At 36.4% G+C, this 21,073-nt stretch overlaps 1 protein-coding gene across 1 annotated transcript in view; it reads right to left on the bottom strand.

The window, feature by feature from the left end:
- COL19A1 (collagen type XIX alpha 1 chain) overlaps positions 1-21,073 on the bottom strand; it is a 376,839-nt gene that overhangs the window by 47,173 nt on the left and 308,593 nt on the right. Inside the window, exons 29-41 of the mRNA XM_023585875.2 lie at positions 18,939-18,974; positions 18,779-18,832; positions 18,641-18,694; positions 17,226-17,267; positions 13,569-13,673; positions 13,431-13,484; positions 13,129-13,182; positions 8,653-8,706; positions 7,198-7,251; positions 4,939-4,983; positions 2,640-2,690; positions 2,511-2,555; positions 2,052-2,078 (exon numbers count right to left, since the gene is read on the bottom strand). Of these exons, the coding sequence (XP_023441643.2) occupies positions 2,052-2,078; positions 2,511-2,555; positions 2,640-2,690; positions 4,939-4,983; positions 7,198-7,251; positions 8,653-8,706; positions 13,129-13,182; positions 13,431-13,484; positions 13,569-13,673; positions 17,226-17,267; positions 18,641-18,694; positions 18,779-18,832; positions 18,939-18,974 (675 nt within the window). The remainder of the gene's footprint in view (positions 1-2,051; positions 2,079-2,510; positions 2,556-2,639; positions 2,691-4,938; positions 4,984-7,197; positions 7,252-8,652; positions 8,707-13,128; positions 13,183-13,430; positions 13,485-13,568; positions 13,674-17,225; positions 17,268-18,640; positions 18,695-18,778; positions 18,833-18,938; positions 18,975-21,073) is intronic.

Raw genomic sequence — 21,073 nt, 5'->3', positions numbered from 1 at the left:
AGAAAAACAATAGATGTTCAGATTACCTTTGTTTACATTCCCAGTAGTTCTTAGGACAGAGGAGGTGCTGAATCAATCAATATTTGTGCAAAAGTAGCTAATATTTAAATGTTTCATTGAAAGTCACTGATAAATTGAATAGGAATGAAATAGAGCATCTCAGAAGATAATAAATTCAATGAAGGTAATTTCTCTTTATAAAGACTTAGTGAACAGATTAGAAACAATAGTTCAGATCATTGTCATGGGATTTGAAAGATGCTGGAAGAGTACATTTCCTACCACCCATCTCAAAATGACTTGAATCTTCTACTCTGGGACGTAAAACTTTACCATTTCTGGCTTATTTCTATGGCAAGAATAATTATTTTTTCATATTGGGCAACAGGTGGAAAACGAAGAGAGTTGCATGGTGGTGCTGACACAGGGCCCCAAAGAGTGACTTCAAAGTTTTTCTAGGATAAGCTTGAAGGTTTACACATTTTATTATTTAATTTTATGATTCTTTATTTCTGTTTTTGTGCTTTGCCAACTTAACTCTTTATAGAGATTTGTATAATCTCTCTCTAAAGGCAGAAAACACCCAAAACACCGTGAAACTAATTACAGCTAAGAAATTAGAAGCCTAGTCTCTTCAAATCTATCTAGTTATGTTGCTTCCCATTTTCCAGTGGAAGTAAATTATAATTTATTTTCTTTCATTACAATATATATTTTTAGCTTTCTCACATTAATCTGCAATTACTAATGCCAGAATTTGAAAGAATGTTCTAGAAAAATGAGTGAGAAGTCTAGGTACAACTAAATAATTCAGAAGGGCTGTTTCGTGTATGCAAGTTGAAAGTATGAGAGGAAAAGACCAGGAGAAAATTTTTGCAGCTGAAAAGATCAAAGATTTACTAAAATTTAGAATTAAGCATATGGCTGTTGAAAGCATGAAAAAAATGTTACAGGTAAAGAAAGGGCAGTATGAGTAGAGAAAAAAAGAAAAGTTCTAAATCACAATATTTGGAGTTTGGAATATGGCACTAACTAGTTGACAGAATGCTTTCAGGGGAAAATAACTTGGCTTCAATGATATATATTTTCCAACAACAAAAGTAAGTATATACTTAATACATTTCCTTTTAAAATATATTTAAATGTGGCAAAATTACTTTTTATGATTTTGCTTTTCATTGGTTTAAAATTTATTCATTTAGTTTTAAAAAACTGTACTATAATGAAAGCATTTTATATTTTTTCACATCACAATGGAAAGTATTTGAGAATTTATGCCAGTTTCAGACATGCTTGAATTTCTAGCATATGCACAAAGGTTAAAAGGATACACAAATAAAATATGAAGGATGGAACATATGCTTGAAAAAGGCATGACAGGCAAAAATGCCAAGGAATAAAGGGAATCTAATTGACTTTGGCAGAACTTTTACAGTGAAGCTCCATGGCTGAGAAGGATGCTGAGAACAATTATCATCCTTTGGGTGGTTGGAGGACACTTTTTCCTTACGTGCTGAGTGTTAAATTTCTGATACATTATTTCTAATTAGTGCATTTATGACAGCATACCGCATCTACAGAAGAATTGCTCAAGGCGTTCAAAGTCAATAAACAGTCCCTTTCTTCCTCTTCTTCTTCTTTTTATTGGGAAGAAGGCAGACATATTAAGAAATTTCTTTTCAGTAAGTATTTCTCTTCTACAATCAATTTACAATTGAATCAGATATCAAAAGAGTGTAATCACAATGAAGTACTGCTTTTGTCAAGAGCTTTATATGTGCTTTCCTCCATCAAAAGATGATTTTCAAAACACACTGATGGAAAGAGGTGAACCTCAAGTGCAGTGCCAACATTAGGCTTTGGAAAGTGTGGACTGATGCATCTTAACAATGAAGAACACTAGGTATTTCTTTGGTGCTTAGCCTGTCACCTCGGATATGTGAATTGATGGAACACCTCAGAAGGTAGACCACATGCACCTGAAGCCCTTTCTTTCAGACTTTAACAAAGACCTATTTTCTAAATGACACAAAACATGGGAACATACATACCACTGGGCCGGGATCACCTTTGGCACCCTATAAGAAAAACATGAAGTCATTTTTAAAAAAAAACGACTGAAGCAGAATTACAGAGTACCAAGCCCTTTCATCCAATTTACTTTAACATGCATAAAATATTTACAAGTTTTGCTTTTGCTGCAGTTTTTGATTTGAAGAATTAGATAAAGAAAAATAGCTTGATGGGACTCCTATGAAAATGCCTGCTTGGATATTAATTTAACTCTTAGGTTTACAATGAAAAAGTGGCATCACTATGCAAAATGTTATTTATCATTATTCTGGCTGTGTACATTTTCTCAATTTTACTGCAATTGGTTTCATTTATTTCCACCTGCTGTGAATTTTTTTAGTTATACTTGTAAAATGTATTTTTTAGTGAACTTAGGAGGTTTCTTTCCTTTTTGTCAGTTGAGCTACAGTCTGCTTGGTGAGAAAAACTCTACTCACAGGAGAACCGGGTGGCCCTGGATAACTGGGAACAGTCACACCTCCCTTCAAGAATAGGAAAAGGAAAGAAATGAATTTATAGTAATCCATAACTGGAAAGGGATTTGAAATAATGACAAAAGTAAATACCTGGATTTTATATAAACTGCTCATTCCATTTCCTTCATTGAATGGTACACCCTTCAGAAAGAAATGAAATATAGAATTATTCTTTAAATAGTTAGCATCTCTACCTTTTATCTTTTAATCAAATGATATTTCTATTCTACTTGAAGTGAGTTTAACATTGTAAGTAAAATAATACAATATTTCCATTTTTAGCTTTTCAAAAGCAAACGTTGGGAGAAAAATGAAAAGGACGATGAGCTTCACCTGGAACATGCAGACCTCACTTTCAGTGAGGGTTTGATTAATGTTCAGGTTTTACAGACGAGACACTAATGCATTCAGAGGAAAATATTATTTGCTCATTAAAATTCAGTTTCTGAATTGCCAATTTATGCTGTTTACAGCTTGCTGACCTGCAGGCTATAACACTGTAGTGCTGATGAAGTTGTGAATAGGGAATAATTTGGCTACTGAAAAGAAATTTTTTTCCACAGTCCTTTCACACCATTAGAAAATTAAGGTAAGTGGGGGAAATGATGTTACTCATATTCCTGTGTGGATGTTTCTGTGAAAACATATTCTTTAGAAAAATGGGGGAAAAGAACTTCCTAATAGAATGGACATGTCAAATGTAAAGTCCTAGAGTAACCAACACTTAAAGTGAACTAAATCTAGAGTCTTTAAAAATCAAATGTTTTTAGCACTCAGGAAAAACATGCAAATGAAATTTTAGTTAGGAACTTTGTTCTATAGAATCAATAACCAAAGCTACATTTTCCTTTTTGTGATTTCCACCGTCTAGGCATGAAATTGAAGAAGCCATCATCTCATTGTTTTGGGATAATGGTAGCCAGTGGTATGCAGTGAGCATGATTTGCAAGAATATTCAAAACACCAGCAATGAAAGAAAAGTGCTTCATTCATTTATTCCTTTACTATTTCACTCATTCATCTGACAATTACTGTCTACTATATTTCAGTGGGTTTAAGTCCAAGAGAAATAAGGGATACTTTTGTCTGAGATTTTCACGGCAGGTTTCCCAGAGAAGACGTTTAATCTGTGCCTTAAAGGATGAATAGTTTTAGAGAATACAGGGGGGAATTGGATAGGGAGATATCTTAAGTTGAATATGAAAATACAGGTCCCTTTCACGAGCTCGTGCTTTTCTGTCTGTTGAGGAGGTGGTGCATTTCAGGATTCCAGCCCCAGATGCCCAGCTTCCTTGTCAAGGGCGAAGACAAACAAAGTTAAGGAACACGTTTAGGAAAGCATGGAGTGCACATTTCTTCGTTTGTGTGTGCAGAGTGTGCTTTGCCTTCAGACTAATAACATATTCTTTGTGTCTTCAGAAAGTCACAGTCAAATTCGGCCCTTTCTCAGGTGAGTTTGGCTCCTTAAACCATTCCTATGAGGTAAGGTTGGAAAACAATGTTTGGACTGAACCTAAATTCTGCTGCGATTTGAGCGTGGCCCCACACGGGGGCAGACTTGCTACGGAGAGAGGCACCTCTCCTCTCCACAACCTCCCAGATCAAGTACGCATCTGTTTCAATGAGGTGCATCAAAACATATTGGCGTGGGAGGTTATTCCAGAGGTCACTGCTATGCACGTTTTGTCAAAACCTATAAAATTGTGAGGGGCAAAGTGTAAACTATAGTCTGTGGTTAGTAGCAATGCTTCAGTGTGTGTTCATCAACTGTAACAAATGTACCACATTAATGAAAGATGTTAATGTGGGAAAGTGTGTATGGGGGCTGGGGTATATGGGAATATCCTATATTTCTGATATAACATTTATGTAATCTAAAGTTTCTTTAAAAATAAAAAAACAAAACAAAAACCGTGATGGCTCTTGTAGACACTGTTCACTAGGTGCTATGGAAGTAGAATTTCCTTGCATCTCAGAAGCCACTGTTGGCAGTGAATACAGCATAATACCAAATTTTCTACCAATTCACACTTCTGGAAGTGACTCTGTTTACAGGCCTTCTCTTTTCTGATAAATGAGTCTCAATGAAGTTAATGGCTTTCCCACGGTCCCCCAGGCATGCAGCGGAGAGTTGGGACACACATCTAGGTTTTCTGAGACCCTGGGTAGGGATGCCCACAGTATGCAAATCTGAGCATTGCCATGTTGGGGTTGAGCCAAAGACAGAAAAAAAGGACTTCTCAAAAGCTATGCTGGCTCTCATTTATGTTTATATAAAAACTCAGAATACTTTTAACTTTGAGAACATCTAAATGTAGTCTGACCTCTGAGTTATAAACATTTAAAGATTAACACATAAATTTTAATTTTTAAACCTGAAACAACTCACAGGTGGCCCGGGGGGTCCAGGCTTCCCAGGGGATCCCTCGCTGCCCTGCAAGGAATACAGACCAAAACAAACAGTTTAGACATTCCTGCTCCAGGCTCATTAACTAGATTGTGCTGGCTCAGAGAGCAATCCTCGGGAAATCAGTATGACCTGTCATTTTGTTTTGGTCTTGCAAAGTCTTACTTAGTTTAGCTTTTGCTTTCACCTGGGGGGGTGGGGGGAATACGACACTTCTAGACCACAGAAAAAGAAATGCCACTTTCTACAACCATCATCCAGAATCTAGCTGTGTGCACTCTAGGGATGAAACTTACTCTTAGATGCAGCCGGACAACCCACTTGATAGTGTCCTGGGCTTCAAGTGGCAGCTGGGGGAACCCTCCCCACTCTAGATGGGGGGATGAGGAACAGAATTCCTGCATGCAAGCTGCGGGCATTGGGACTCTGGCCCTCTGGGTTAGTCCTCGCTTTAGCCTCACCCCCACCACCTTTGCATTTTGGGAACCAGAGGAGCCATCCACATAATTTGAACCAAGTTGAAAATCACAACCTGTGTTGTGTCTTCAGGAAGGGAAACTTCTTCCATTTCCAAAGTTAACATCAGACTTTATAACCAAGTCAGACCTACGCTGCTGAACAGAAGTGACTGTGGTACAACACTGTTTATGGGAAATTCTTTTCACAACTTAAACATCCTTAGGTATTTCACTTACAGACAAGGCAAACTAAAAATGGAATTTGTGAAAAATGAATTCAAGTTGAAACTTGAGAAATGGATTTCACTTTTATTTTTACAAAACACAGAATGCTTATTTGCTCCATTAGAAGCAGAATTATTGTCGTCCCTTTGGGACCCTTAAGCAGTTATTCTTGTAACTGTGCTTTTTCTTTCAAATAATGGTCTCAAGTTTAATTAAAAAAGAATCCAGATAGACCAACATTCTCACTCAGAAGACTCAAGAATTTTGAGGGATTTCAGACCATTTCACAAATTTGGTGAAAGATTTCATTCCAACTACCCTCCCCCTTTTAGCAACAAAAGGAAACATCATAAAAATCTTTTGTTTGCATGTTTATCAATAAAAGTAAAGTTTTTCTTTCAATGTATCTGCCCAAGAATGTGTGATGAAGAACAAGTATATTATATTTTCTCCTAAACTGCTTTGATGGTAGCTGTCTCTCTAAGACAAAGTCATATTCTGGCAACTGCTGGTAGAGCCCTTTAGAGAATGATGTCATAGTTCTCATGAGCTAACAAGGAAAACTGTGTGCCTATTGAAAAGCCTTTTATCTGCTGGCACAATTAAAAGTCATATTTTATCCTCGTTTGTGCCCCGAAGCTCATCTCAGTGTGGAATTCCCATTAACTTCAAAGGCAAATAGATGACTGAATACTTTCCATAGAGAAAGAAAAAAAAGGCTGGTCGGGTGGGCAAGCTCCTCGGGATACTATCAGAAAACGGAGGCTATCTAGAATAAGCACATTGTTTCCTTTAAAATTTGTTAGGATTCCTTTGCTCTTTGACGCCACTATACCCCATTTTGGGCAGGAACCTTGCACTGGGGTGGAAGCCTCTTGAGTGGCTCATGTGGACACTTGATTCTCAGTTCCATAATTTGAATAGCTAGACTTATTTCACTCATTTGCTGGCTCTGCCTAGACTCACTCAGTCGGGCCGATTTAGACATTAATGAGGGTCAACGGAGCTACCTGTGATCCTGCTGTCTGAGACTCTCCTCTTGCTGGTCCCACCTCTGACCACAGAAACCCATTTGCCAATACTTGGACTCCCCGGGAAAAAGGTGCCCTGGTTCCTCAGTGAATTTCCCCTATGACTCTCTAGGGACAGAATTTCCAGATTGTTTTGCCAAGCCCTTCAGTTACTGGAAACCTGGTCCCGAAAGCTGGCATACTATCTGGAGCCTGGACTCCAGTGGCTGGAACTCCCTGATACAAACCAGCTTACTTCTACCTCTTCTGGAGGCTTCCCCCATCCTATCCTGGATTAGCTTGCCCAGGACCTGGAATCCAGTTTGTATCATTGCTATATAGTAATATTCCACTAATCCTTTCCCATCAGGATCTATTTTCAATTTTTGGACCTATGTCCTTCCAAGCATACTCTAGATATAGCCATGTCCTGACCCGATTCCTATTTTCAGGTTTTGCTGGATTTTATGGATCTCTCAGTAAATGGTCTGACCCTGTCCCTACCCCAAGCCCCACTCTGGATGGCAAGTGAGGCTTTTCCTCTGTACCTTGTCGCCCTTTGCTCCTGCTGGACCAGGGTGTCCAGTTCTTCCCAATAAGCCCTGTAAAACAGAAAACTAGGTTTTTTATACAGAAATAACAGCTAAATGGCCAAAGATTATTGGAAGTTGGTTGCAAAAACTTACACATTTTGAAGGTCATTTGATCCTAATTAAATCAGTCCTAAAAGCTTATATTTCTTCCGGCTGATACAACAGCTGTACCCTGCTGATAAGCCCTCGGAAGGGTAAAATTTGTATTTGTGGTTGCTTATTCACCTTGGCTAACAATGTGTAATGACCATAATTGGACCCTTTTGATACGTTTAAGAATTTAGCCTTGCTGTTTAAATGGCAATTTACATAACATCATGCCTTCCTAAGTGAGCTATAATTTTGGTAGCGATCAACATTTTAAATACTTCAAGACACGACAGGACAGAATTAACAATCTGCATATTGAGTTACGTGATGTGCATTATACCAATAGAGAGTAAAATTTAACTTAATTCTTTAGAAATAGAGTTAGCTATATTTTTCATGGTTCCTCTTACAACACTTTCTCTTAATTTTTAATTTTAGTGTACAATTTTAAACCAAGTTTATTCTATGTAACTGTGGTGAAAGCATAAGTGACAACATTTAAAATATGGCAAATCCATGAGGCAAAACACTAAGGCAGAGATTACATCCCTATTTGTATGGTAAAGACACTGCATAGGAACTCTAAGAAAGATGGATGGAGAAATTGAGATTTGAGTAGAGTTGCTAGATTGAGCAAATAAAAAATCAGTACTTGGGACTAACATAGTAAATACCAACATATTTGTTGTTTATCTAAAATTCAAATGTAACTGGGTAACATGTATTTTATTTGGCCGTGCTAGACATTAGTTAATAAGAATGAGAGGTTGGATTTGACAGGTGGGAAAGGAAAAGAGATCTGGTCTAAGAATACAGGATAACAAAAGACACGGAGGCCATGATAACATGTTTGAGGAGTGGGGACAAAAAAAAGTCCTGACTAAAGTAGGAATTTATTCATAAATAGGAATAAAAATAAACTGAGCCACATAATCCTTGCCACATTTTTTCCCCTCTAGAAAATGAATTCTCAGCTTAAGGTGCTTTATAATGTAAGGGTGTAACCACCTGAACACTTCCAAAGTATGATAACTAAGAGATAAAATGTGCTTTTATATCCAAGTTCTATTTCAAATAGATTAACTTAATTGAAGACTGTTTTCTGGTCTGGTAGAATTCTGATGATGAGTCTATGAGACCCTGGGCAGCTTTCAGTAATACTAAATGAAAATCTGAGATGGTGAATGAGGCAACCTTTCTAGGTCGTAGCCATATAATTTACAGAGAGTCAGGGAGAACAAAAAGGCAAAGAATGTGAATTCACCATGCATCATCCCAGCAGATATGAGCCATAGTGGAGCAGTTTTAGCAAAAACTTACTGGGGGTCCAGTCGGGCCTGGAGCACCTGAAATGCCTGGAATTCCTTGAAGACCCTAGAAAAAGATAGTACCTACCATAAAATCCATTATAGTGCATGGCTGGGAACAAGGCATTTTAGTAGATGTTTGACCATTGAAAACTGAACATCTATTTCAGCTAATCAAAAAACATGATATATGTCATATACCAATACCCATTTTCAAAGAATAAGAATGGTGAGCTGAAATGCAAAGACACAGAATCTGTAATAAATAAAATTTAATGTTTTTAGTAATTCATAGAACACTTCTGATCTTACAAAGCCACTCCATGTTATCCATATTACCAAGCATGGAAATGCAAATTTCTGATTGGCAGAATGCCATCAAAGAAACATATGATTACACTAAAGTTATGGTCTTCATTTAGCTAGTGGAAAAATGGAATATGTTTTAATATAATATTTAGTTTAGACTGCCAGTTCTTTATAAGAAGAAATATGGCTCATTGGTGAATTTAAATTTGGAACCCTTTAATAACTTAAGCATAAAAATGAATGGATTCTCCTTGGATTTGTAAAATAATGTTTTTTTATACTTGATAGGGTTTACGATGCTGGTATTTTATATATCAAGGAAGCATTGGCAAAATTAACTGGTGACATGTGTAATTAATTTTGTTCTTTTACCAAGTGTTCCAAGAACAAAAATATTAGACAAATCACAGAAAATCCATTATATGAAATATTTGTCAACTATTAGAATATTTTAGAGAATTATTGGAAAACATGGAAAATTAAAGTTACAAGACATTATATAGAGTAGGGTCCGAATTTAAAAAATTTTAAGTATGCTTTGTAAGATGGGAATACTGAATAGAGACCCATAGTGCCTTTACTGGGAGATGTTTTTGAAAATTTGGGATTTTTAAAGTCTTTTTTGTAATGGTAACAAAGCACACATACTAAATATTATGTAATATGCTTAGGCAGCACCCTCCAGTAAATAGACACATACTTCTGAAGTAAAAAAGATGACATTCTAATGGAGTAGGATACCAGCCTCCATGTGAGTTCAGGTCAGGTTTTGCTGCCAAATTAATTTGCTACAGATTTGGGAAAAAATTCCAGGGTATTCAAAGTCTGGGGGTTTTGGAATTGTGGATGAAGGATAGTGGGCTCTAATATTAGAGGCAGTCCTCTCCTTTTAGCACTTCAGTGTATTTATCAAATTTTCTATAATAAACTCAGATCACGTCCATAATCAGAAAAAATATTTTAAAGTATTTTTATTATTTTGCATAATCCAAATTTTAGAATGAATGACCTCACCTATTGAGGATTTAATTTTCTGTATTGAATAGAGCCATCTTTTTCTATGGCCAAATCATTCTTTGTTATCATGAAACTTTGTTTACCTTTTGCTGTTATGAAATATGCATTTTTGTGCACCTTACAAATCCAAGATTTAAGAGGTCTTGGTAAAATTACTGTATATTTAATTATGAGAGTGCCATAGGACTGTAGCTAGATCAAGACTCCTTACATCAATGGGATCAAGGACCAGTTCTGCCAAGCCTGTCCAATGCCAAATGGGATCATATGTTACTTCAGGTTTATTCATGTGATCTAATGCGAGAAAATGCTAAAAAGAGTCTCTTTCTGAACTTGGTGGAGTTCCCCATGTAATAACAGTTTTGTCCCTTATGTATACTGTATTAAAGAATGTGGATGTCTTGCTTCTTCAAGATTATATTATCCTCATAGGAAATGGTCTGTGTGTGTGCGCATTCACTTGTGGTAAAGGGACTGTATGCACCAGTATGTTGAACTGGCCTCTTTCACTTCCCTACCATTAACTTGTTTATGAGTTTATAAACATAAAGGGGAAAAATTTCCTTTGGGAGTGATTCATAAATGACTAGAAATTATAAATGCTATATTAACCAATTGCTTTACCTCAGAACACCCACATTTTCCATGAAATTCTTTCTATACATACATGTATATGATATGCATGCACATGTATACTTCTTTTTTCCTACTTTTAGTCTTAACATTAAATCAGTGTAGAGATGCTGAGTGAGTCTTTAGGTCATCTAATTTATAAGCTTGGGACTCATTAACCTTTGGTGACCACATTAAACTTTAAAATAAACCTCAGTGTTTATTATTAAACTTACTCAGGGTAAGTTTAAAAAAAGTCATTTTCAGCAATCTTTCCTGAACAAGCTGAAATTTTGTAGTAAGGTTAAAGTTATTATGGTTACATAAAGGGCACTGAGATAATTTTTGGAGACAAGCTGGTCATTGAAGAAGACAAATACAAAAGAGGATAGTCAATGTAGCATATAGTGGAAACTTAAAACACAAATTAAAATTTATAACTTAGATATCCAGGGATCATTGGAGTCAAGCTCTGTCCCAGCTTTTGTTATTTTGACTTTGCAAGTCCTGACTTAGTTATTACCAGTAATATTTATTTTCTCATTGCTATAATTTATGGCTGATAACATTTCTTCATGCCCTATTTACTAATCAGTATTCTTTATAACTGTAAGGAAACTCTGCATCCCCACTGAGGACATTCTATGAGATAGATGTGAGTCTGCAAGCTGCTACCTGGAGTTTTGCCATAACGTTTGCAAAAAATGTAAACCATGCACACTGAGGATAATATCACTTTTCCACAAACAATAAACAGAAAACTTTTCTAAGAAAAGTTCCCAAATAGGTTAAATTGAAGACATAATAATAAGTCTCAAAAAAGAAGGGGTCTCTCAGTTTCTTTTCTACTAAGAATAGAATATATATTTGGGATTTTCCAAGATTAGATATTATGTACATATGTCAGAACAGTTTGGTTTCTCTGACCAGTTGAAAATGCTTATGTTCTTGGTAAATGTTTTGTTCAATTGAACAATCAGCAAATTATAAATTCAGGTAGTATCTCAGCCCAAGTAGAAAACAAGATTATAATTCACTATTGCCTATCTCAAAGAGAGAGAAAAGTTGCACCTCTTCATTTCCCCAAAAGGGAGTCAATATATTACTTCAGGTTTATTCGTTATTATTCATATGATGTAAAGAAACAACTGAAAAGAATCTCCTTCTGAACTTGCTGGAATTCCTCATGAATAAGAGTCTTGTGCAAAATATTGTTTACACTGTGCTAAAGAATCTATAATTTGTACTTAAGAAAGAACACACTAAAATAGTGGGGGGATATTAACAATGGATTTTCAGTCACAAAGAGAGCAAACTACTCTGTAGAATCAATAAAAATTAACTTCTAATGAATTTAACTTAGAGGACTTATAAAACAAAATCCTCCTGAATTCCAATTATTTTCTGGCCTTTTTGCTGCTACCTTCTCAATTCCCTCTAAAACCTTCTCTTGAATCTAGGCAGTTAAAAGCTGTTGGACTATTAAAATCAGTTATTGTACTTGTACTTTAATGGTACATTCTGCAGAGTGTGAGAAGGCAAAAAGCTCAATAACTTAGTCATTTTGATAATAAACTGCCTTTAATGTTTTATTTATGGATGAAAATAAATGTTGCCTTGTTCATTAATTTTTAACTTGGGAAAAAAGACCAAACCTCAACATTTTCTAGAATAGACTCAATAGTAAATAAACACAATAACAAATGATAATTTGCAATGTGAAATATTTAACTCCAACTAAAAAATAGATTTTCACTATTATGACATTCTGTACTAACATCAAGGTTGATATTTGCCAGATGGGTTACTTACTTTCATTAAAAATTATTAGTATCAAAACTGTTTAAACTAACAACAATTCATCATCCTAATTGGTTTTTCTAAGAGTTAATGTGAATTATGCAGGAAAAGAATTATATTCTGAGCATCACCATGGCTTAGTGTCAGAAAATGATGCCATTATCTCAAAAACGCATTTGACTTTGATGCTTCGTCCAGGGTATGGGCAGCTGATCCAAACTAGCTCAATAACATCCTTTTGACAGTTTTTTCCCCCCTTTTCGAGAAGTTGGAACACTGAGCAAAGACATAGACAAACCACCAAGGTCACTGGCGTCAAATCAAGTTACAGCAGTGCCCCAGAGAAGTTATGCTGAGTTGTGTAGCTAGTCTTATTCCTAGACTGATTGGTCCACTATACCTTCAATTCTATTAGCTATCCTGGGATTCTTTTCAGTAACTTTTCCCTTTTTCCTCTCTATTACCTTTATCTTTAGGTAGCCCTGGAGTTGACATATGCTACATGAAAACCAAAAAACCTTAACTAATACATTAACTTTGTGTCTTAATTTATTTATCACAAAAATTGGACCACTGACTGGGAATAAACATCAACGAATCATTATAATTTAGATTGTGTTAACTTTTGAACAAACCTCTTTATTTTTATTTATTTTAGGATTAAACATGAGCTATAGAGAAATCAGTGTCCTTCTGCTGAGTCACTTAAAGAGAATTAGTAGTAGGATTAATTATTAGAGAAGAATCTTACCTCATTGCCTTTCTCCCCAGGTATCCCAGGGTAGCCCCGCTCTCCTTTGCTTCCCTAAAAAGACAAGAAGTTCGGCTGGGTCACTCAATCATTCTGGCATCTTTTAGAACAATGGAAAATCTCTTCCAGGACACTTGTGGCATGCAATTTGAACAGGGTCAGGGAACAGAAAAATGGCTGCAAATTTATACTACTTTATCAATTTAAAAAAAAAAATGAAGTAGTGTAGTTTAAAATGGGTTCCCTTTTTTCACACTGAATTGGGGGTCCTATGGAAGGGACTGAAGCAGTGACTTCCTTACCTTTGGTCCTTCTCTCCCTGGGATTCCTGGAGGACCCCGTGGCCCTGTATCACCCTAGAGGATAGAGCAGTAGCAGAACTGAGGGACTGTGGGATGTGTAAATTAGTTGGTCCATAAATATTTGGCCAGTTTTCTTACCTTCTGGGGTATAGAATCATACTTTCCAGGCTCACCCACTCCTCCTTCTTCTCCTTTGTTCCTTTTCAGCCCAGGGACACTGGCTTGGCAGTTACCACAGAAGTTCTAATGAATATGAAGATAAGGTTTTTGAGACATTTACAAAATCAATCTTCAAAAGTAAGGCTTGAGGTTTATTTAAGCCTTTAACAGAGATGCATGCTGTGGCAATTGTTAGGTCACTCTACTTTCCAGAAACTAAATTTACCCAATCTGAAAAGGCTAACTTTTTTTGTGAGATAAAAACTACTTATGAGGTTAAGCAAATGGTATTTGTTTATGATACTGGTGAGTTTCTATTTTAAAGTTGTCTTTGATGATATTTAAATTAGAAATTCCAAATAAAGAAGGAATAGATATATAATCCAAGGAAAGATTCAATTGCTTAATGGCATGTTTAAAATGGGACATGTAATAAAGTTTAGAATAACCAGTAAGAATACAGAGCTCATACAACCAATAACATAAATCATTAAAAAGAGAGAGAGAGAGAGAGAGAGAAGCCTGGAAAGAAAGGAGTTCTCCTTTTAAGAGGAAAATTAGTTGGTGAACCCTACACAGAGTTTTCTAACATTTTGTCAGTGGAGGCATTCATGTGAGAAATAATTATCTGAGTGACTTGGATTTGACTCTTATGTCAAATCCAAGTGCTGATAGGAAATCTAGTTGGAATTACCTTTTCATTGCCTTCTCTGTAACCTTTACCTGATCTGGGAAGGCTTGAATTTAAGCGTCAGAACTCACAAGATAAACATAAGTCTTATCACATAGCTAAGGAAAAAGTGTCTGTGAAAAAGCTTTGTAAGGGTTTATTTTTAAATAAATTGTTAGAATAAGAAGCTGACCATGAAAAGAATGAAATAATGTACTGAGTGAAGGAGATAATTTAATTTTAAATGTTGGCAGATGGTAGGACAATATAAGCCTCTATTTTTTCCATCTTTTTCACCAAAGAGAAGGGTTCAAACATGAAATGCAGAATAAGAATCTTCAAAGGAGAACCGAGTCTTGCCATTGACAGGAGTTTGGCAAGAAAGCCCATGGTTATTCAAGTTCAATACTTTAGATCCAATGAATATTGGCAAAGGTTTGATTTCCAAAAATGTTCTCCTTGGAACACAAATTTTGCATGACATTGAATGGGTTCTGAAGCAAATGGCCTAAAAAATACTGGGTCAAATAGTTCTTTCCATAGTGGCCTCAGAACTTGAATATATAAAATGAAGCTAGAGTATGTAATGCTTTCCAAACTAAGTTTTCTGTCTGAATCATTTTACAGAGCTAATGTGTTGGGCAGGGGAGTAAATATTGTAGAACCACCACTGATAATAACTGAAAAATTATGAAGATGGAGGGTTGCCTGAGGACTAAAGAGAACCAAAAGGTCTCTATATTTCAAACAGTATGAAAAAGATGAATTTTCACATCTGTAGACATAAATTTGGCATGCCAATATGCAGTACTTTAGAAAGGATTTTTCAATTGATTTTTAGGAAAAATGATAATCATGAGTCAACAGAATTTTTTTAGTCATTTCAATTCTGACATCATTTCCTTTATATTAGGGTCTACTGGAATAGTAGACCAAGGGAAACTGATTTCATCAAGGCTCTTGAAAAAGAGTCTAAAACATTCTTATGGACAGAATAAAGATGCATTGATTATTAGCTGTTGCACATACTCATTCAAAGACAGATTGATATACAGATCAACCAAGAGGAAGGTTTTTGAAGTAATACCACTGGGCCTATAATTGGGTAAGTTATTTTCAATACTTTCATCAAAGGTATTTTGGAAAACAGAAAGGAGGATAATGAAGTTTGCAAAATTTGCAAGACTGAGAGAGGAAGAATGAATATGTTGGGTAACAGGATCAAGATGTAAAATTCCATTATTCAGTTGATCTTACAGATCCAATTCCAACCTAAATTCCTGTGTTTAGATTTGGCTTTAGGCAACTCTACTCTTCTCATTTCCTCTATTAAATCCAGTTTGTGGAGACTATCAGCTAAGATATCTTGCTTGCCAGCTGGCTCTCATGGGACTCTGAACCTTAGAGAGATGATGGTGGGATAGAAACAAAGCATGTTTAGAAATCGTCAATTATTTTCACTTCTGAGACTCCTAAGCCAGGGTGCTGTCTCTGTCAGAGGCTATTCATAGTCTTTTCATCTGTTCTGAATGCCACCACATATTCTTTCAGGAAATTCATTTCTGCTTACATGTACAAGTTTCTGATCCTTACAGTAAAGAATCCTAACTATTCTGGAATGATTCAACTCCTATAGCCCTGCCATTTCTAACCTGCTGTACTTGTAAAGAACCTGAGAACCTGTGTTCCAAGATTAACGCTACACTTATTAGCTATGTGACTCTGAGCTAATTACTTAACTGCTCTGAATTTCAGGTCTCTCACTTACAGATGGGGGAATACTACTATAGCCTAAACTCATAGGATTATTGTGAACTTTAAATTATATAAGTAAAACAAGACTTATTGCCTGGCATATAATTGCAAATCAGTAAATATAAGATCTTCCTGAAACCCCCACTAATATTTTTCCTGACTTTTAAGAAAAAGTTGACTTTTGGAGGTATAAAAACATCTCCTACATATTTTTATATTTATATTCTTATTTCCATTTATATTTAACACATGTATCCTCAAAACTCTAATCACCTAACAAATATATGTACTAGAACTTTTAAGTCTTTTAAATACAATTCTATAAATATACTTACTACCATTGTGCAAATTATTTTCTAAGAATAGAAAATAAACCACATAAATACATATATACATAGCCGAAGTGTGTATGTGTGTGTGTATACACATACATTGACCATTTATACGTAGGTACACAAAGACACATAACATGGGAGTTTAAAGGAAAGGGACAAGTTTTCACCTGGGTTCACTCATGTTGACTTTAACATACCACACAGAAATATGCAAATATATAAGCTTAAAGATGTCCCATTATCAATCCCCACCCCAGTTTGTTTCACAGATAAAATACAGGGGCGTATTAGAAAAAATTAATTTTGGTAGTAAGATTAATTCCCTATGAGTCAGATAATAGGCAGATCGTTTTAATTTAACAGAATAACAGGTGTTAGGGCAATTGGCTTTGAATTTTGTGGCTCACTTTGTAAAATCCCACATCATCAAAACTCAGCCTTGCAAGCTAGCTGTTTATTGAGCAGCACTAGTTTTCATTCTGGGACTGGCTAGGATAGATATAGTGAGAAGGATTAATTTTCACAGTGGTAAGCCAGGTGGTTAAACATCCATTAAGAGAAAGTTGTTTTTCCAGGAGAGGGAATAATCTACTCAAGGGTATAAATGACACTATTTCTTCTGCCTAAATCATCATAGAACAACCCCCCCCTCCAAGAATAACCCCCTTCCCAATGAGATGTTGATAGAAGAGTTGGAGGAAGTGGAAAGATTACTATAAATGGCACAAGATGTATAAAGATATATTCCTTTTTTATCCTAAAGATGTTCTGCCATTTAAAAATGGAATGGTAGGGCAGGCTAAGCAATTCTGGCAAAGAGTTTCTTTCTGATTTTTCTGGAAATTAACACATAATTTCTTAAATAGCAATGAGTACCTTGAGCAAAACACCAATGTCTCCCAAGAGAGGAAGTGCAATCTGTGGTTAAGGAGGAAAAAAACATATATATTTATACATACATGTGTATATAATACAATACAAACATACAATACAATGCAGGTATTTTTCCTTAAAATGCCTAAAATGTCATGCAAATCAAGATTTGTCATAGAGTTTCTAGAATGCCATTGTCAGAATGCTTGGCTTTACATTCTGTACATCAAGAAGTGGATGTCACTGACAGAATTCATAACTGTTTTTGAGAAACATTCACTATTCCTGTACCTAGAACATGCAAATACACACAAAGCATTGTTTTGGTTCTGCATCCCTCTTTTATATTTTAATGACACTACAATCTTTATGCTGTGCCTAGGATATTAAAGGTTTTAAATAATACATAAACATAAATCATTTGTGAATAGAAAATCACAGCTCTGGCGAACAAATTATAAGGCTGTTGAGAAATGTGAAAAGTACTGGATGAGTTTGGCTTAGTTTTTCTCACCCAAATTCCAAAGTCTGTAGTTGGCTTAAGTGATAGTCAAGACAGACACTGAGGAAACTCGGGCAGGGTTTTAGGCTCGTGCCTTAAAATGCCCTTGCAGAAAGAAACTCTGTAAGCCCAAGTGACACTTTACACGATTCCTGATGATGCACACATGACTCACTCAGAAGTGGAGTTAAAGCAAGGCCGAATATATCTCTGAGCAGAGCTTATAAAGGCACACAAGGCCCGAACAGTGTGGGAGGCAGAAGGATTTGTGAGGCTTAGAATCGAGGGGCCAGATTTGGATTTTATTATACAAAACTCTTAATACAATGTCATGTACCATATGGCCTCTCAAATTATAACTGCTGATTCTGAGGCTATTTAAGGGGATTTCACTATCGCTCAAAGCAAGATTTAACCTAAAATAAAACTTCGGAACACACTTTTAGTGCCTAAACCCATTTTAAAAGAGCCCATTCAAGCCAGTTTTAGGAATGTAATCATTCCAGCGTTTTAAAGCCATAGAATCAAGGGAAATGTACCATATTACAGGTAACTTACCTGCAAACTTTCATTTAGAAAAATGAAATTCATTTAGTCACTAGCAATAGAAAGAATGGAAATTCTGGCTATATATTTTAACTCAATTTTCCATGGGACTGAGACATTATATGCTCAGGTTCAGCCTGGGGGAAACTTGTACGGCTGAATTATACCCTTAGGAAATAAGTATTCATCATACCTATAAAAATGCTGACCCAACTTGAATTTTTTTCCCTTTACAAAATAATGGGGATAAACAAAATCACCAAGAGTCACTGAGCATGCTAATTAGTTGGGACAGCAAAACCTGCTAGGTAAGCTGTTTGGCCTCTGGGTTATTAAAGAGACATAAGTCAGGCTCAGTCGTTCTCCATACCGGGTCACCTGGCGGGCCTGGCAGGCCTGGCTTTCCATCCCTCCCTGGAGCTCCCTGGAAAGAGAAGCATCAGGCTCAAATCTGTTCACATTGCACAGGTGCAGACAAACAGGAGGGGAAGATACAGATGGTCCTTACATTACTCCCTGGGGTTCCTGGAGTTCCTGGCAACCCCGGGAGACCTCGAGGACCCTGAAATAGGGGGCAAATAGTTACTTATGAGGACAGTCTTTAAGAAACTTCTCCCAAACAAGTAATCTGGATCTGCTAGGCCACATAGCTGAGTCGGATCACTTACCTGAGTACCTGGCTCTCCAGCTGGTCCTTGGGAGCCCTGAGTAAGATGAGATTCAATGATCAGAATTCCGCCTTCAGGCCCAGAGAGGATTATCCATAAACCATCCAATTGGGATAAAGGACTAGGTGTTGTAATTGACTCAGGGGAACAACAGGGTTTCTTATCACGTACACTGTGAAAACTCTGCAAATGCTACCAAGCCTTGCGGAATGGTTGCTGAAGCTTAAATGCCTGTCGCTTGGACCACCAACATGGCTTTGCTCAAATACCTGGATGACCTTTCATCACCATCACCCACCTCCGCACAGTCGCAAGCGCACACACAATGGATCCCATTTCTTTTTTTTTTCCAACATCTTAAAAATTTAGCACATACAATGCTAATTTATTTTATTTTATTTTCTCTCTATTTTTTTAAAATGTTACATTAAAAAAATATACCCCATATACCCACTACGCCCATCACCCCACTCCTCCCACATCAACAACCTATTTCATCATGGTGGAACATTCATTGCATTTGTTGAATACATTTTGGAGCACTGCTGCATCACATGGATAATGGTTTATATTGTAGTTTACACTCTCCCCCAGTCCACCCAGAGGCCCATGGCAGGATATACAATGTCTAGCATCTGTCCCTGCAGTACCACCCAGGACAACTCCAAGTCCTGAAAATGCCCCCACATCATATCTCTTCTTTGCTCTCCCTGACCTCAGCAACTACCGTGGCTACTTTCTCCACATCAATGCTACAATTTCTTCCATTGCTAATCACAATAGTTCCATAGTAGAACACCAGTAATTCACTCTAGTCCATACTCTATTCCTCCATCCTGTGGAGCCTGGGATGGTTATGCCCAGTCCACTTTTATATTGAGAGGGGGCTTAGATTCCACATGGATGATGGTGCATCCATTTCTGTTCAGATACTGACTGCTCCTGGGGTAACTGGGCTCTGGGGTTCCTTTCCTTTCTTTCTACTTTCAGCCATTTCACTGTTTGAAGAAATTGCCGGAACCAGTAAGTAGTGTCAAGAGTGGGAAGGCAAATATCAATCAATTAGTCCTTTCTACATCTAGGAAGTTGGAAATTGGGGTAATTCAAACGAGGCTGAGAGATTATCAGTGAACCTAGTGACTGTAGCTCCTTTACTAACCGTGGACTACTGAATGAGGAGTTCACAGCCTAAGGGAAGAGCTAGTTCCTCTGCAGCTGACTTCACTAACTGCTTACTGGCTTTTCCTTTTATTATTTTTTTAAGTATTCACATTACTCTCATTGCCAATGAGACTTATTGTCCCCCTTCTATTTATACTGTGTCCTTAAGTGATTTTTGTTTTTTGCTTCAACTTTCACTGCTGCCCTAAAAATGCCCCAATCTTCTTTTTTCACTTTATTTAATCTTCCATTGCCAATAGAATTTTATATTCTGGCCCTGAAAAATTAAACACCAGTCACAAAAAATATACGCATTCACTATTTGAGTCTCATTTTAATTCTCATGATAACTTCATTATAAGGCCAGTTTCCCAAACTAACATCATTAGAATAATCATTATTTCTACTTTTCTTTTTCCAAACCTTTCTATGTTTTTTTTTCATGGCAAATAAAAACTTTTAATCTCTTATTATTACCTCACTATTGTTTAGTCAAAAAACATGTACACAGTGGTCATTATTATCAGACATTTTCCTAGGCTGTGTACTTGTGGCTTAGATGCACGCAAAAAATTGTTCATTCCTTGTCTTTATCCTCAAGAAACCTTTCTCTTTTCTCTTCTTTAAAATATTACTTCTAACTTTTTGGCATCATTTCATTCTGCAATATTCCATCCACTTTATAAATATTTGCTTTATTTTAATTAAAACCAAACCATAGAATAAGTAATAACCCAATATTAGGCATTTTTATAATCTTACAGATGGGCATTTGTACTTTTTAATACACAGAGAATGGAGGCAGAAAGGGTTAAACAACTGTTTCTAATCCAAAATTAGTGCGTGCGTGTGCAGCATCTGTTTAAGTCAATAAACAGTGAGTCCTCTGTGAAGTGACCTCAACGCTCATCAATTCTCTCCCTCCACCTCTTGTTTATTTCTCTTTCTCCCCCTGACCTTTTTATTCTTCCCAC

The sequence above is a fragment of the Dasypus novemcinctus genome, chromosome 11 (assembly GCF_030445035.2).
Source record: "Dasypus novemcinctus isolate mDasNov1 chromosome 11, mDasNov1.1.hap2, whole genome shotgun sequence".
Taxonomy (NCBI): Eukaryota; Metazoa; Chordata; class Mammalia; order Cingulata; family Dasypodidae; genus Dasypus; species Dasypus novemcinctus.
Note: the sequence above shows the minus strand (reverse complement) of the source record. Positions and strands in the feature narration are given on the sequence as shown.